Source organism: Phyllostomus hastatus, unplaced genomic scaffold, assembly GCF_019186645.2.
Source record: "Phyllostomus hastatus isolate PE091 unplaced genomic scaffold, TTU_PhHast_1.1 phas_contig_86, whole genome shotgun sequence".
NCBI lineage: Eukaryota > Metazoa > Chordata > Mammalia > Chiroptera > Phyllostomidae > Phyllostomus > Phyllostomus hastatus.
The window spans coordinates 89634361-89652320 of record NW_025333977.1 but is presented as its reverse complement, the minus strand read 5'-3'; the positions used below and the strand labels follow the sequence as shown (position 1 = coordinate 89652320).

The following is a 17960-nucleotide window of genomic DNA, read 5'->3' as shown; positions in this document are numbered from 1 at the left end:
TCTCCCAGAAACTTGCATTTTAATAGATGGGCCAGATAGTTCTTAAAGAAACCAGGTATTTGCTTTTCAAAGGTATGGGGAGGGGGAAGCCAGCTCCTCCAAGAAGGATTTGGTTTCATAGAGCCAATTACTTATAAGCCTTTTGAGATGAATAGGGGAGGTTTGGGGAAGGTAAAAGGATTTGATGGGCTCTGAATTGCTTCTGGAACCACACCTCTGGGCTTGTACAGACTTCATTTGTGAAGCTAGGACAGTCAAATTTAATACCTCGACAACTGGGTTGCCACCCAAAAGTTGGCAAAGGACTGACAAATCCATCCACCCTATTTTTGAAATATCTCTTTCCGTGGCTTTCTAAGATGAAAGCTATTTGCAAATGCATCAGAGTAAAATAATGTCTGTCTCTAGATGAGAAGAACTTAAAATCAAGTTTTGGTTATGGATCTCATGATAATACAATTGATAAAGAACATTTGGCCCTGGCTGGTGTGGCTCAGTGGATTGAGCACCAGCCTGAGAATGAAAGGGTCACTGGTTCGATTGCCAGTCAGGGCACATGCCTGGGTTGCAGGCCAGGTCCCCAGTAGGGGGTCTGCAAGAGGCAATCACACAGTGATGTTTCTCTCCCTCTCTTTCTCCCTCCCTTCCCTTCTCTCTGAAAATAAATAAAAGTTTTTTTAAAAAAGAACAATTACTCAGGCCTGACTAATTTTTATAAGATTTCCAATTGATATCAATTTGTAAGGAACTTCTGCTCTAAAGCAATAACATTGATTTTGAGAAAGAAAAGGTAATTACTATTTAATACAATAAACAGTTGAAGAGATTAATTTATTTTAAAAATGTTTTTTTATTGGTAGTTGCATTTATTCACAGGAATCATTAATCAGTAGCCAGTGAAGGAAGCAGACCACTTTTGTAACACGCCACTAAAAGCCGGTCAGTTCATCATCCTTGCTTTTGTCAGTCTGATAACCAGTAAGAGTCAAAGACTGCTGTTGTTGAGGAAGTGGCTTGAATATTTTCATGTGAATGTAGGTATTATGACCTACTCGCACCTGAAAGATAAAAGAAAGAAAATGGAGATTCATTTGCATGGATCTATGACAAGTGAGAATCCATAGACCTTTACATGCCATAAAAAAAGGAATGTTTTGCGATTGCATGGATGTGTTACAGGGTGCAGCCAAGAGGGGGGACCCCAAATGGGCATTTGAAATGGGGTCCAGAACCCAAGGTGTTTAGGAGATTTTAAGATGTTTCCACCCCTTCCCCCATAGGTATGAGTTGGGGGAAGGGGCACACAGAGCAAGAACATGCAGGGCAGCTTTGCAGCTAATCCATGGCATGGTCATTTAACATACCTATAGCCTTTGGCTGGTCACTTAGATATGCTAAATAGCTATGGCCATGCTCTAGGCCAGGGGGATGGAAAGGGACCTCCCCCCACAAGATATGACTGGGGGGGGCAGGTCTCCCGAGTTACAGCACCTGCGTGGGAGCTTGGAGAAGACTGGCTCCATTACATGGGGTCACACCTGCCCAGATCCATGATGGTGACCAGAAAAGCTGGAAAAGACAGCAGATTGAGGGCAAGTGTGGCCAAGTGTAGGAGGAGTCGGAAATGGGGCTGCAGAGGAAGATTGGCGCGGGGATTTAAACCCAGACATGGCAGCCATTGTGGAGAAGAAGCACACGGTTTTGGCTGAGTGGGGACTCCCGTGGCCCTGGGGGAGAGGACCATGTGCCTTTGCCAGAGTAGGGACCCCTGAAGCTTTAGAAGGGGGAACCACCACCTGGTTTTAGCAGAGATCCCAGCGATACAGCTGAGGGTGCCATGAACCCAGGGAGGTCTCCCAGTTGAGACGGAGTACTGGATGGGAATAATCAGAGGACTGCCTGAGCCATGGACATCTATTTTCTTTCCTGAGATATGGTACTCTGGACTGGGCAAAGAGGGAAGGAAGGACTGTGTGTGTTTGTGGGTGTTTTAAGAGATTTTAGGATTTTTTGATGAAGACATTAGGTTACTAGTTTAAGTTTGTATAGCATTAAATAAACATTTCCTTTCCTTTTCACAAATCTCTGACATTGAGAGACGTCTTTCCTCTGGCGGCAGATATAACGGACCTGGGGGCTTCTTTCAGTAATAGTATATCATCCCAGGCCCCCCTTGTTTGTTCTGCAACAGATGGACCTGGAGATTATTATGTTAAGTGAAATAAGCAAGTCAGTGATAGACAAAGGGCATATGACCTCACTTATATGTGGAATCTAATGAACAAAATAAACTGATGAACAAAATAGAAACAGAGTCACAAATACATGGAACAGACTGACAGCTGTCAGGAGAGGCAGGAAGGAGGGACTGGATGAAAGAAGGTGAAAGGTTTAGTCAAAGAATGTATATGCATGACATATAGACACCTAACAGTGTGGTGTGGGGGGTGAGGGCAGGAGGAAGTGAAAAATGGGAATAAGGGGATATCAGTAATAGTATAAACAATAAAAATAAAGAAAAACCAAAAAATTATGCATAAAACCATAAAAGACCTCATTACAATAAGCTTTTCTGGAACAATATACCTAGACCAGCATTCTTGGACACTTGGTTTTCAAAAATTTATCACCTTATTGTATGAGAGAAATGGCAGGTTAAATGTATGGAAAGTTACATAGGTCCTAAGCATATTTTATTTTATATTTTAATACAATTTGGGCACAAATGAGGTAGGTGCATTTCATTTTCAAAGAGGTACAGAGGCACAGTGACACTTTTTTTTGACTCTCAAACTGGGACAATTTATTTGCAACATGATTTAAGAAGGGAGAAGAAAAGCAGAATTGTCCTAGAAAATTTGAGATTTGTGGTTCTCATGTGTATATTATAACCTGTTTTATAAATGCCCACTGATAGGACTGAGCAGGGCCCAGGGATGGACAGTCTGGTCTCCCTTTTAAGGTAAACTGATCTTGCTGGGGGGTTATTGGTATGAAGATTGAAATGGCAGTTTGAGTAGGAATTTCTATTTTTGATCTTGGTTGAGACGATACAGTTGTGCTTAGAATAATATTTAGTGTATTCTGATGACCCTTCCTAACATAATTTTATTTTAGTTTAGTTTTTTAAAAGATTTATTTATTTATTTATTTTTAGAGAGGGGAATGGAAGGAGAAAGAGAGGGAAACATCAATGTGTGGTTGCCTCTCACGCACCCCCAACTGGGAACTCTGCCTGCAATCCAAGCATGTACTGTGACTGGAAATCGAACCAGTGGCCCTTTGGTTCACAGGCTGGCACTCAGTCCACTGAACCACACCAGCCAGGGCTGCTAACCTAATTTAAAAAAAATGCCATTTATCAAATGTTTCTTCTGTGTCAAACACTATGATGAGCATTTTATATACTTGATTCTATTTATTTCTTATTATGGGCCTGAAAAATGTGGAACAATGATGATTTTATAGATGCTGAAGCAGATTCAGAGAGATTAAGGACAATAATTTTCTATAAATCTCTCAGCTAATCAGGAACAGAGCTAAAACTCAAATTCAGATTTCAACACTTATGTCCTTTTCACTCTATGGCACAGGTGGCAAACACAAGGCCCACGGGCCAAATCCAGTCCTCCACCTTGTTGTCTCTGGCCCGGCACCCTGTTTCTACCCAGCAGCAGTGCTGAGCTTTCACTCAACTGTTCAGGAGTAATTACATCTATAGTCCTAAAACTACATTTGGCCCTTTGAAAGCAACCACAAGGCTAATGTGGCCCCTGTTGAAAATGAGTTTGATGCCCATGCTCTATTGTGTAACCTATTAAAACTATTCATTCTGTGCTTGGAACAGGGCACCAGCCTTTGCATACATTATTAGAGCCAGTAGTTAAGCATCAGACTCCCGGGCTTCTCCTTTTATAATTGTCTGATCTCTGTTACTTCACCTTCCTGGGGAGTCAGTTGTCTGATCAGTAACAGAAGAAAAAGAATCATACTTATCCAATAGATTTGTGGAGAGGATTAAATGAGATAATACACACCCAGCTCTTAGAACAGTGCCTGGTACATTCTCTGAGCTCAGGAAATTTTGGCCTCCTTTGTTCCACACAACACCATGCAGAGTAGGTTATTGTCTGCTTTGTGTAGATAAAGCAATGGTGGCTCAGAGGAGATGAGGAGCTGCAATCACACAGGTTTTGACTAGTAGAACAAGTCAAACAAAGGTTCAAAGCCAGGACCAAAGTTTACAATCCTTCCATTTTACCACCTGCCTGTTGATAGGCCCTTGAGAAGGAGCAGAGAGGGTCACGTTACCAGCCACACCTTCCATCTAGAGTGACTCAGAGCAAAGGGACTAACAGCTAGGCTGATAGGAAGTCTGAGGGAACTGGAGTCAGTGGCTATAGTCCAGTAGGAGACATTTGTAACAGAAGGAAGGAGAAGGGAGGGAAAGCAGGTAGGGGAGAAAAGGGTAGGGGAGAAAAGGAAAGGGAAGAGGAGTGGCTGTGGTTAAGACTGGGCAGGTGATCTTTAGGGAAGACATTCTCAAGATAGTTTTCTGATGCATTTTTAAAGAAACTTATGAGCTAATCAATATGTGAAAGTTACACACTTAGATTAATTGTAAATTATTAAAATAATGACCCTAATTTTGATGGAATGCTTGTTACTAAACAAAATCATGTTTTATTTGGAAGGAGTTCTTTTCCAGCTGTGAAGAGAGCAGGCTGCTTTCTGAGCACGAGGAGGCTCTCACACCCCAGGGCCCCACACCCTGCACACACCCCAGGGCCGGGCATATTTCACAGCTCCACTTGGTAGAACTGGGTCCATCCACTTCCATAACTCAGTATTGTGATTTTCTCATGCTGAGCTGGTTAGCACCACTTATTTTATTTTCTTTGTTAAAAACTGTTTAGAAAAAATTTATATCTTATAATTAATTTTTTCTTAAAAAGAAATAAGCCAGACTGTGCCTCAGTTAAATTATTTAGTAAACATCAAGTAAATGCATTTGAATGTCTGGTGTTATATTTACTAAATCAGAATTATCCTCTCAATACAAAAGGGCAAAACTGACTCCCAAATATGCAGAGTGGATTTGTCTGTCGAACTGGTTTCCTCTCAGTAAGTACACAAGCTTTTTTCTTCAGTTGGAACTGGAACAATACATTGTTTAATTTTTTGACATAGATATAAAATTAATTTAAAAAATTTTAATGTTTCATTGCTTTATAATATACCTTCAGTGCCACAAGTTGAATCTATTTGAGTTGCAAAAAGTTTTTAATCATATTAATCAAAACAAAAATGGGCAAAAGAGGTTTAAATTACTTTCCCAGTCAACGATTGAAGTTATTCCTTACATCCACTCATTTAGACTCATAGAAGCACAATGCTTCGAGGTGAGATAAGCTTCAAGAGAGCTTCTGCGCCAGCCCAGGCCTTCAGGCTCCCAGTTCACATGCGAAGTAGCCATAGCCACAGGCTAAACATGATCTGAACTTTTATGAAATCTTTTTCTGTACAATTTCTGAAAATTAAGCTAAGAATCAATAGAAGAAGTCTTTCTAAATTAACACAAGAAAGGTTATAGGGAACCATTCCACATAGCATGGGGAATGTAGCCTAGCCCCTATTTGGAAAAGCCAGTGGGAGCGAAGTCTGGCACACCAGACCCACACCCACCGACAGGTTCTCCCATGGGGAATCAGGCCTGCATTGTACCTAGGCTGCTTGTTTCGAGACTTGCTTTTGCTAAAACTCCTTCACCCTGGACTGAAGCAGCAAATGCTTACTGCATATCTCTAAAGTAACTTCCTAAAATCTGTGCTAAGCCTCCCAAGTATGGAGTGTAACCAGTTCAACCACTTTTCTGTAACCACTTGATCTGTAACATTCTTCTCTTTGAAGTAATTAGCAACATTCTTTCTTTCATTATCTGAAAAAGGTAATCACCTACAGCGAACCTGTGCATAGTAAATGAGGACCATCCTCAGTGTAATGTACTCAGCAAGCAATAAAAGCCTGTCCAGGCAGGGTCTGGGGTCCTCTCTCACTCAGACAGTGGCCATGCTGTCCCTTTATCTCCTCAGGACTTCTGTAGTCCAGGTGAATTTGTCTCTTGAAGCCACAACACACAGACTTTGAGGGCCGGGGTCCACATCAAAAGGTGACATAAATACACTGACATAAATACACTGACATAAATTTGAGAGTTTACTACTTGGGAAGTATGCTAGGTGGGCATCTTGATTTAGGACAAGGTAAAGGAAGAAATTATATAGTAGAGATGACAGGGAGCATCACATAAAGTGAGAAATACAGCCTCTTAGTGCCAAAGTGGATGTTGAAGTCTAACCTTAATGTAGTAATTTATTCCAGCAACCACTTGAGTTTTGTATTCTACAGCTTCAAATTCTTCGTAAGTCTCATTTGTTTTTTCTTCAAGCTGTGGTTTAACCTTAAGAAAAGAAAAGAATAAACACATTATCAAAAATGTTTTGGATTCCATTTACATGAATTACACATGCAGGACCTCATGTTCTTAAATTATGATAATGAGGTCTATGAGCTGTTTCATTTTTTTTTGGTTGCCTCTTGCATGCCCCCAACTGGTGATGTGGACCCCAACCCCAGCATGTGCCCTGACTGGGAATCAAACCAGGAACCCTTTGGTTTGCATGCTGGTTGGTGCTCAATCCACTGAGCCACACCAACCAGGGTGTAGTTTCATATTTCAAACAAAGGAAAACCAATTTTTTTCAAATGCTTTTATTTCCTTTGATGCATAATTTAGTAGAAATCTATTTTAATAAAAAAAATATTAAGTCTGAGTCAAATATGACTTGATCACATTAGTTTCAGTATAGTATAGATTTTATTAGGTAAAATTTTATTTAGTATTTTGGTGTCTGCAGTCTTTCCTAAATGGCAGTACTGTTTTGTTTGTTTGCTTGTTTTCCATCACCATTTATTCCACCTGTAGCCTCTTGCATGTGATTTCACTCATAAGTGGAATCTAATTAACAAACTTAACTATCAAGTAAAACAGAGACAGACTCAGAGAGAGCAGGCTGACGTGTGGAGGGGAGGGGCGGTGGGTGAGGACTTGGGGGATGGCAGGAATGGGGGGAAGGGTTTTCAGGAACTACTACAAGGGACACATGGACAAAACCAAGGGGTAGGGTGGAAGCAAGGAAAGGAGGTGGGTTTGGCTGGGGTGGAGGGAGTGGTGGGGGGAAAATGCAGACAACTATAATTGAAAAACAATAAAATAATTTTTTAAAAAGAGAGAGCTTACGAACATGGAAAAAGGCGATAATTGTGGGGAGGAATGTATGGGTGGAAAAGACCAATCTTTAATAAGATCACATGGGCTAACTAAAAGGTCAAATTTTGTTGCTTTAGGCTAAGTTTACATTAACTCAATTTGGTAATATGGTAATGTGGCAATATGGTAATTTTTTTTTAAATTGCCACCTGAGGATATATTTTTTGATTTTAGAGCGAGAGGAAGAAAGGGAGATAGAGAGAAACAGAAAGAGACAGACATTGATGTGAGCGAGAAACATCTATCAGTTGCCTCCTGAACACACCCTGACAGGGGATCTATCCTATAACCTAGGTATGTGCCCTAACGGGGAATCAAACCCCCAACCTTTTTGGTGTACAGCACAACGCTCCAACCAACTGAGCCCTCTGACCAGGACTGGCTATACAGTAATGTTGTGAGTGGCAAAGCTTTGATAGTTATACATGTCTTTGACTAATATAAAAAAGGGGCAGGGGGAGGAAGAATAATTACTCTTCCATTAAGAAATTTGTTTTGAACTAATTCCTGACTTCAAATTGCAAAAATAGTACTGTATATTTCAAGATCCTTCATTTAATCACATCTGCAAGAGCCTTTGCTGAGTAAGGCAACATTTTTACAAAATCCAGGAGTTTGGATGGCCATTATTCTGTCAAACACAGATGCCAGACTAAGCTTAGATGCCAGAATTCCTGAACCAAGGATGAGAAGGGAGCAAGAGAGTCTCAAACCCAATATGTGAACTTTGAACCCAAGTTTTCAGTGTAGGTCCTGCATTCCGGTTCTCAGCTGGGCCTCATGTGCTAGCGACCACCATGGTCTCTCTCAGTGGGTTGCTGTTAAGAGTCGAGCTCGAGCCTTTGCTCTGGGGGAGGACAGATAGTAGCTTGTCTTGCAGGGTGGAGCACAGTGAGAGGGAAGGGTCTGGGGACAGTCTGACTGCTCCTCAGATGGATCACCATCAGTCCTCTGGCTTTAGCCGCATGCCTCAGTCTCCTCTCCATCAGTTTCTGGAGTTGCTCGTGCTTGAGGTAGTTTGGAGCTCTGCAGTGAGAACCTGCTTGTGTCTGGCTCAGACATTCCCCTATGTGGCTCAGGCTGTGTCTGGATGGCTCAGTCCCTTTCCATTGTTCATTTCCTTTCCATCTTCCACAGTTTTGTCTCTATCTCTAAGATGGTCTTTGCCTATCTCCTGTTGTCCTTACAGCTGTGTGTCTGTGCCCCTTTCCCCGGATCCCTTCTATTATTTAGAGGGAGGAGGAAAATAAATGTGTGTGCTTGATACACCTTGTTTATTAGGAAGTTGCCTCCCAGCCCTTCACTGGAGCATCTACAGTCCAAGACAGACCTCCAGTCCTTCCCATCAGTGTGCAAATGTTTTCAATCCTTTCCTATTGGTGCCTCTCTTTGGGTGCTGCAAGTGTTTTCAAGAATGAAGCCATTTGCAAGGTGGGCATTCTCAGACCACTTTGAGGAGCAAACACTTCCTGGACTAACTAACACCTGTTTCTTCCTGTCAACTTCCAAAGGATGGGAAGAATTTGGTTGCTTTCTTGAGATGGAAAAATGAAGCTCCAAATGGAGGGAGGAAGAAGACGAACAGTGAGAAAAAACCAGAAATGAGAAGAGGGAGGGTGTAGGAGAGAGAAGGCAGAGTGGGTAATGGTGGAGGAGAGGATGAGTGAGGGAAGGGGTTACTGTCCTGCTGCTGCCTCCGTCCTAACCGGTTTCAGCCAACACTGGGTACCAGTCAAGTCAGAAAGGGCTGGAAAGGGTTCATCTGTACACAAAACCCAAAATTATCTATTTTAACCTCTCACAAATGAGGAACCTGGCCTGTGAGGAAAACATGACTGCTTAAGGCTAATAAATTGCTGATTATAGTTATTCAAAGTTTTGAATTCCTTGCCTGATGACTTACATATCTGAGTTCTCTGTTGCAGTTGTCTATACTCTTCTGGTTTCCAGTCTTTTGGTCATGTTTTTACCGCATATCACAAGTATTTATTTCTATGTGTCCTATCTAGAGCTGTAACTTTCCATTGTATCTATGCAGTCTGTGGGTACAGAGTCTTCCATGAGACAGCAGTCCTGGTTTGTTTCTGTAAGTGCACCGGCACCTGCCGGAGTGTGTGCCCTGATTTCAGGTTCACCGTGGAGTCTTCCCTGGGAACTGGAGGGATTTGGTTGCAGGACCCCCTGCAGATACCAAAATCTGCAGATGCTCAAGTCCCTTCTGTGAAATGGAATAGTACGTATTTGCATATAGCCTGCAGTGTACTTTATTAGTATGTCTTCAGCATAGGGCTTGGCACATGGCAAATTCAAGTTTTCATTTTTGGAACTTTCTGGGATTGCTTTCTCCAAACATTTTGATACATATTTGGTTGAATTTGGAGATATGACACCAGTGGATATGGAGAACCTACTTATTTATTAGCTGTAGCCTTGTTCCCCCTTTTCATAAAACAGATTTGCATTGTGGGAAGCTATGAACCGAGGTGATCAGATTTAAGCTGAGGAGCAGGAAAAGGGGCAGAGCAGGAAGGAGCTGGTCAGTGAAAACTCAAGGTTCAGAAAGCAGCTTGGTGCTCAGGGGTTCCCCAGGATGGATGTTCAGAGGGTGAAGGCCAGCTAGGAGTGGTGTTCAGTAGCCTGGTGGAAAACAGCCAGACCTTGGGCTGAACACAGTTGGGGTTCAGTTCCTCAGCCTGCCATGCATGGTGGTGGCTGAGGCACTAGAGGAAACAGTGTAGGGGAATTGCTTGGGCCCCAGCAGGGGCAGGATGCCACCTGCAAAGAGCACCTGGTGACATACATGTACCCCAGGGTTGTTCAAGCATTTCTTGCTGCTGCAGAGCATGAATCTTGGCAAATTGTTAGTTCTCTGGGATCTGAGGATTCCAGCCACGCTGCACACAACGCCCAGGAGCTTTTCTTGTATCTAATATTTCTGCAGAATCATTTAGACTATGCATCATTTAGGAAAGAATAGATGGGAAGGTAATGGTGACAACATGGATAGGACATATTTTGGGAAGTTTTACAGTGTAGTGAGGAAGGAGAGTTTGGGCAGCAGCATGAAAATACAGGAGGGCTGGTGAGAGGTGCCTTGTGGGCATTTGCTGTCTGACCATGTTTTGAAGGAAAGGGGAAGCATGGGGCAAAGCACCTGGTACACAGGAAGTGATGGCACCTGGCATAAGAGAGAAGGGCTGACTTAAGAAAAGAGGAGAAGGTCTTAGCTGGTAGGGTGAAATAAGATCAGAGGGGGCTACATAAATCGGGGCACTCTTACACAGGATGACCGCAACCTTCTAAGAGTGGAACTGAGACGCTGGCTGGAGGGACCGTGGTGCTGGGAGGGATTGAGGAACTGAGGAGACATAAGGTCCAGCTCCATCTCTGTGGGGTTTCTAGAAAAGGACCAATAAGCTATGACCAAAAGGATGTTCTGGCAGCCCCATGGTTCTATTGCAGTTATTCACTGTCATGAATCCTAGATTTGTATTGGGTGAGTTTTCTGTGGTATTTTATGTTCATTGATCAATTTTTTATGAAGCTGAAACAGAAGCTGAGGAGGAAGTGGTAGCAGCGGGAGTGACCTCTAAGTGAGGATCTGGATGCCAGAAGCTCACCAGGTCATGGAAACCAGGGATGGAGGAGAGTATGAAACCACCCATTGTGGGTCCAGGCTGCTTGAGTGATCTAGTAGGCCTATGTATGTGATGGCGATGGTAGGGTGAGTGCCTGAAGGAATCTGGGGTGGTTGAATGGCAGGTTCTCTGGGGCTGGGGCAATGGGAGAGGTGACTGAGGAGGAGGTTATAGTCAGAGAGTAGAACACAAATTTGTGGGTGAGTGCCATGACATGCTAAGCGCTCAGGTGTGTCCATAATGGTATGCAGACGGTGTGTTTGTGTGGTGTCCTGGCAGACAAAAACCATAATCTGTGTGCATGCCAGTAATTGTACGCAGTAATGTGGTTTGACTTGTATGTGTGGGTTTTATGTGTATGTACCTGTGCATGTGTAATTATAGCTCTTACTTCTAAAAATAATTATTGAAATATTTCTTTCCTACTCATAAACATTGTCAGAAATCTCATGCAATATATTTTTTTTCTTTTTTACTTACAATATAAAATAATGGAAAGCAGTAATTGTTCAGAAGCTATTGCTAGTCAAGTCATTCATTTAATCCTTAATTACATATATACAAGGTGGGGCAAAAGTAGGTTTACAGTTGTAAGTATCTGAAACATAGAGCTTATGCTTGTGGTATTATTTGTGTATTAATCATTGTATTTTTCATGTGAATCAATGTATTTTTACATTGTAGTTTCCTGTGAAACTACATTTGGCCCACTCTGTATTATTCGTTTTTATGGGTGGAGCATGTATGACTCTTTATTTTCTTGTATATATCTTTTATCTCCAACTTACTCTGTAAATTTCCGAAGGCAGGGACTATCTTTGTCTATAGTAACAGACAAAAGCCCTTCTCTGTCTATAGTAATTCACACAGTACTGTGCACATCATCAATGTCTTCTGAATGAAGAGACTGGGCTCGTTTTTTGTGACAACTTTTCTCCCCAAAGAGGAAGAAGGGTATAGCCAAGCCACTCAGCTGATATCCAGAGACTCTCAGATGAGGAGGGTTCTTTCCTGTGTAGTCTGGTCCCAAGCACCATTAGCATAGTACATGATTCTGCATTTACCATCCAGTCTCTGTTATCTTCAAAATGTGGACACTCTTTTCTTCTCTTCCCAGAAGTGTTCATTTTCTGAACCCTAAACCCTTTGTTTGATCTTATCTGACCTCATCCAACACCCGTCTTTCATTTTGATGTCAAATTCCTCGAGTGTGCAGTTATCATTTTTGGAGATGCTTTCCCTTCTCTATGGAATGACCTTTCCTTTCCTCTCCCTCCTTCCTAATGGGGTTCTTCCTTCCATTGGCATTCCACCAGGAAGCTCTCTAACAGCATCAGGGAAAGCCAATAAAGTTCAGCTCCTTCAAGAACACCTGTATTTTAATGGGCAATTTCCCTAAGTGGATTGGAAAGTCCTTGAGGGCAGGCCCATGTCTTACTGTCCACATGGAACTTCTGAGATGTTTAAAACAGTGCTAGACACCTAAGACATATTCAAGAATTCATTGGCATCCATTACTCATGTTGATTTAAATCTGAGGCCTGCTGCTTGCACAGAGAAGGCAAATTTGATACACTGTATCTCACCACTGTTTTTCCCTCACCCCACATGTTTCTCCAGATTCCTGCCACTGTACAGTAGAAAAGGGAGGTGGTCAAAAATCTGGAGATAGGCTAGCTTCTTGATTAGGTGTTTATGAACATCTTTAAATCTCAGTTTCTTCACCTGAAAAATGGACATCATGCTTTTCTCCCTGCCTCAGGGGTTGGAAGGATCAAAATGAGAGACTGAAAAGGAGGGCAAAGCTTTTACAGCTGCAAAGTGCCTTTCTGGGGTGAGGAAGCTGCTAGAAATACCTATATCTTGTTCTCCCTCTCTGACAGGATTGGGATCTGAGATGGGAGGCAAGAAACACATGGCTCACAGATAAATATTATTAACAATGCAAGGTCTTTGGATAGCTCCTTGTTTAAAAAACAAACAAGTTCTTGCTAACTAAGATAGGCTTTTAAAAATCATTAAAATTAAGCCCTGGCTGGTGTAGCTCAGTGGATTGAGCATGGGCTGAGAACCAAAGGGTCACCAGTTTGATTCCCAGTCAAGGCACATGCCTGGGTTGTGGGCCAGTTCCCCAGTGGGGGCCATGTGAGAGGCAACAACACATTGATGTTTCTCTACCTCTCCTTCTCCATCCCTTCCCCTCTCTCTAAAAATAAATAAATAAAATCTTTAAATTAAAAAAAATATTAAAATTGAGACTTCCGGCAAGATGGAGGCATAGGTGGACACATCGTACCTCCATGCACAACCAAAATTAGAACAACAACAATTTAGAGGCAGAATAACACCCAGAACTGATAGAAAATTTATCTGAAAGAAAGTCGGACAGCGAAGAAGTTGAAGTAGACCCTTTCATCCAGACCGGTAGGAGGGGCGGAGACAAGCAGCCGGGCCTGGGGTCACTGCACGGGGAACAGGGAGAGTTGGGCGCATAAGGCATCTGGGGCGCACAAGATCGCAGCGGGTGGACCCTGAGAACGCAAGCGGCAGCTGGCGGACCCAGTGGGGTGGCGATTGTGGAGCAGGGCAGAGTGCACAACCCAGGATCCCAGAGAAGGGACTGAGGTCCCACGGAGAACGGAGCTACTGCCATTGTTCCCTCTCGCCCCCTCCCCCGCCCTCACCCCCACATACAACGTCACAATCTAGCGACTGGGGTGCCCAACCCCAGTGAACACCTAAAGCTCTGTCCCTCACCGTAACAGGCGCGACCAGACCAAAAAAAGAGAGAGAGAGAGAAAGAGAGAGACATGTCTCAAACAGAAGAACAGATCAATGCCCCAGGACTCATCCTTTTGAGCGACTAAGAGATAGCCAATCTATCAGATGCACAGTTCAAAACACTGGTGATCAGGAAGCTCACAGAATTGGTTGATTTTGGGCACAAATTAGATGAAAAAATGCAGGTTACCATAAAAGAAATGAAGGAAAATGCACGGAGAACCAATAGTGATGGGAAGGAAACTGGGACCCAAAACAAGAGAGTGGACCAGAAGGAACAAAAAAACAACCAAACAGGAAAGAACGGAGAAATAAGAATTCAAAAAAATGAGGAGAAGCTTAGGAACCTCCAGGACATCTTTAAACGTTCCAACATCTGAATTATAGGGGCACCAGAAGGGAAAGAGGTAGAGCAACAGATTGAGCACATATATGAACATATAATAAAGGAGAACTTCCCTAATATGGCAAGGGAGATAGACTTCCAGGTAGTCCAGGAAACTCAGAGAGTCCCAAAGAAGTTGGACCCAAGAAAGAACCCACCAAGACACATCATAATTACATTACCCAAGATAAAAATGAAGGAGAGAATCCTAGAAGCAGCAAGAGATAAGGAGACAGTAACCTACAAAGGAGTTCCCATCAGACTGTCAGCTGATTTCTCAAAAGAGACCATACAGGCAAGAAGGGGCTGGAAAGAAGTATTCCAAGTCATGAAAGACAAGAACCTATATCCCAGATTACTCTATCCAGCAAAGCTTTCATTTAGAATGGAAGGGCAAATAAAGTGCTTTTCAGATAAGGTCAAGTTAAAGGAGTTCATCATCACCAAGCCCTTATTTTATGAAATGTTAAAGGGACTTATCTAAGAAAAGAAGACAAAGAAAAAAATGTATAGTAAAAGGACAGCAAACTCACAATTATTAACAACCACACCTAAAGCAAAACCAAAAGAAACTAAGCAAACAACTAGAACAGGAACAGAACCACAGAAATAGAGATCACATGGAGGGTTAGCAACAGGGGAGTGGGAGGAGGAGAGAGGGGGAAAAGGTACAGAGAGTGAGTAGCATAGATTGTACGTTGAAAATAGATAGGGGGAGGGTAAGAATAGTATGGGAAATGTAGAAGGTAAAGAACTTATAAGTATGACACATGGACATGACTAAGGGGGGGATATGGGTGGGAGAGGGTGTACAGGGTGGAGGGGATTGAAGGGGGGAAAATGGGACAACTGTAATAGCATAATCAATAAAATATATTTAAAAATCATTACAATTAAAATTTCCCACCCCCTGTATATTTAAATCTCTTATCCTTCATCCTTCTTACAGCTCTGGTCCTTGGAGAGTCTCCAGGGGATTTTCCATGGTTAGAGAAGCTTTCAGGCAAAAATTTGAAGTAAACAATTGTGATGCCTCACCTAGGCATACTTTCTTAGTCTTAACAGCTCTGAGGTTGGCAGGGCAAGAGGTGTTATCTTCATTTCACAAATGAAAAGGAATATTTTGGCAGCACTGTGTTTTTAGAAAGCTCATCTCTCACAGGTCTCTTAGGACATCATGTGTCTCTGATCCTGTAAGCAAGTGAAGTCATGGACAGCAGCAAGGGCATCACCTGAGAGCTGGTTAGGAATGCAGACTATCAGCCTCACCCCAGACCCACTGAGCCAGAATCTGCATTTTAATAAGTCCCCAGGTGACTCATGTGCACATTCAAGTTTGAGAACACTGACCCTATACAGGGATTCAATAAAAGCATTAATTATCTTCTTCAGGAAAATAAAACAAGACAAAAACAACTCCAAGGTATTTATTCTTTAAAATAACTCCTTTTTTTTAATTTGGATCACATTAAATTTATTTATTTATTTATTTATTGAAAGTAAATCTTTTTTTTTATTTTATTTTAATCATTGTTCAAGTACAGTTTTCTCCATTTAGTTCCATTCCAGCCCACCCACCCAACCCTCCCTACTTCCCTCCCATTACCCCCCACCCCTAGTTTTTGTCCATGTGTCCTTTAAATTTGTAAAAGAACTCTTTGAAGAGAAATATTTATCACCAAAACGTGGATGGTAGAATTCCAGGCATCTGATCTCTTAGAGAGATTGTGAGGGTCCTACATAGAGAATTCCATCTTTTCCACTTACACAAGAAGCTGATGTTGCTTGCCAAATAGTGTTACAGAATGAAGTTTCAAAGAAAAAGCAAGAAGGAATGCTACAACAAAATAGAAAACAAGGCCTGAACTGCGGGGCTCATTTGGTTGAGCATCTTCTAGCAAACTGAAAGGTCACTGGTTCGATCCCTGCTCAGGGCACATGCCTGGGTTGGAGCGCTTGTGAGAGGCACTTTCTTGATGCTTCTCACACACATCACTGTTTCTCTCCCTCTCCTAATCCCTCCTGTCCCCTGTCTCTAAAAATAAATAAAATTTTTAAAAATAAAATAGAAAATGTTACAAAGCTAAAATAGTAATTTATATTTTTCTTTTCATAAAATATGCACTATAATAAATTTTATTATATGGGTGCTAGCTAACCAAACAACTTTCTAATAAACATTTAATGTCCTGTTTTCACTATAATCAATTTTGGAATCACCATGAACTATTCCACATCTATTCTCTACTAGTTTAATCATCTTCTAAATACTAAATGACAAAAACATTGTCTATTTGGTTAAATTTGTAGGAAATTTGTAAGTGGATTGCCTCTACCATGTTCTTCTTAAGTCAACTCATTCAAAAAAAAATTTCCGTGCAATGCATTTGAAGTCTAGTTTGTCAAATTGTTAACAACCTCAGACTTTAATTACATGTTGGCTCCACATGGTGAGATTAGAAAAGCTTCATCAGAAACTGAGTTACCAATCCTAGAATCATACATAGTAAAAGCTTTAGAGGTGATCCAATAAAAATTCTTTTACAAATGGGGACACTGGGGCTCTCAGAAGGGATATGACTTGCTCAAGCTCATTCTCACAGTTGGGATTATTAGAGGTTTCATCTTTTAAAAGAAGAAAATTCTTTCAGTTGTAAGAAAGACTGAACAAAACTACACATTTCCCAGTATCCTGGTTTTCATGTTCACTCACATTTTTAACAGAGGGCCAACCAGTTCCTAAAATTTTAGGTTAAACCATTCCATGGGTGCATCAACTCACCTCGTCAGCAATCTCCTGGATTTCTGGAGTGGCAGGTTTGGCTTTAGTTAAACCTCCAGGCATCATTTTGGCTAATTGCTTCTTTGCTGGGCAGGATACTGGAACTGAAGTGTCGGGTAAGTGTGGCGACTCCTGTCTTTAAAGAGGGTTGTTCAGAGCTCCGCCTATAGAATGTTTTATTCTCCTTAAGAGCACAAGGAAAACGAGTATGTGTTGAGACAAGTCTTCCTGCTTCACCAACAGAATAGCTAACAGAAATTGGGAGGAGCCTGTGGTTGAGGCTGAACAAATGGGTTTGCACAAGGAGTAATGATGTAGCAAGAACCACACTTCCCTGTACTCTCTGACAATGGTTCACATCCTTTGAAACATGTGATTTGCAAAATTTGAGGACACAGCCAGAGTTTCCCAATGTTTCAAAACCTCTTACATGATATTTTATTTTAAAAAATATTTTATTTATTTATTTTAGAGAGGGGGAAGAGAAGGAGAAAGAGAGGGAGAGAAACATCAATGTGTGGTTGCCTCTTGCATGGCCCCCACTGGGGACCTGGCTCACAACCCAGGCGTGTGCCCTGACTAGGAATTGAACTGGTGACCCTGGTTTGTGGGCTGGTGTTAAATCCACTGAGCTACAACAACCAGGGTCCAAATTTTATTTTTTAAAGGAATATTTATTAATAGTGTCAAGACTGATTGTATAGAATTTACTTCACTTTATAAAGAAAGTGAAAGGATTTATCTGGAGAACCAGGGTTGAATAGTTGTATTTTACATTTATTTACATTTGTAGAACTGTATAAAACACAGAAAAACACAAAGAATAAAACTACAAACACCTATATACCTATTATCCAGAATTAAAACTTTGAACATTTTGTGATATTTTGTCATGCTTTCTATATGTTTTTATACTTGTTTTTGAGAAATAACATATTACTCCCCCTACCTGGAGGCAATATTCTACATATTGATGAAGATTTTGGTTATTTCTGGTTTTTACCCTTATAAACAGTATTGCATTTCTCCCTTTTGTACATGCAT

At 41.6% G+C, this 17960-nt stretch overlaps 1 protein-coding gene across 1 annotated transcript; it reads right to left on the bottom strand.

Moving 5' to 3' along the window:
* Window positions 1-830: 830 nt before the first annotated feature.
* Window positions 831-17087, bottom strand: CSTA (cystatin A). Its single transcript, XM_045851686.1, has 3 exons — window positions 16917-17087; window positions 6359-6460; window positions 831-1058 (listed from the first exon to the last, which is right to left on the bottom strand). The coding sequence occupies exons 1-3, from the start codon at window positions 16980-16982 to the stop codon at window positions 930-932; spliced, it is 297 nt and encodes a 98-aa protein (XP_045707642.1). The 5' UTR covers window positions 16983-17087; the 3' UTR covers window positions 831-929.
* Between the last annotated feature and the right edge of the window lie 873 nt (window positions 17088-17960).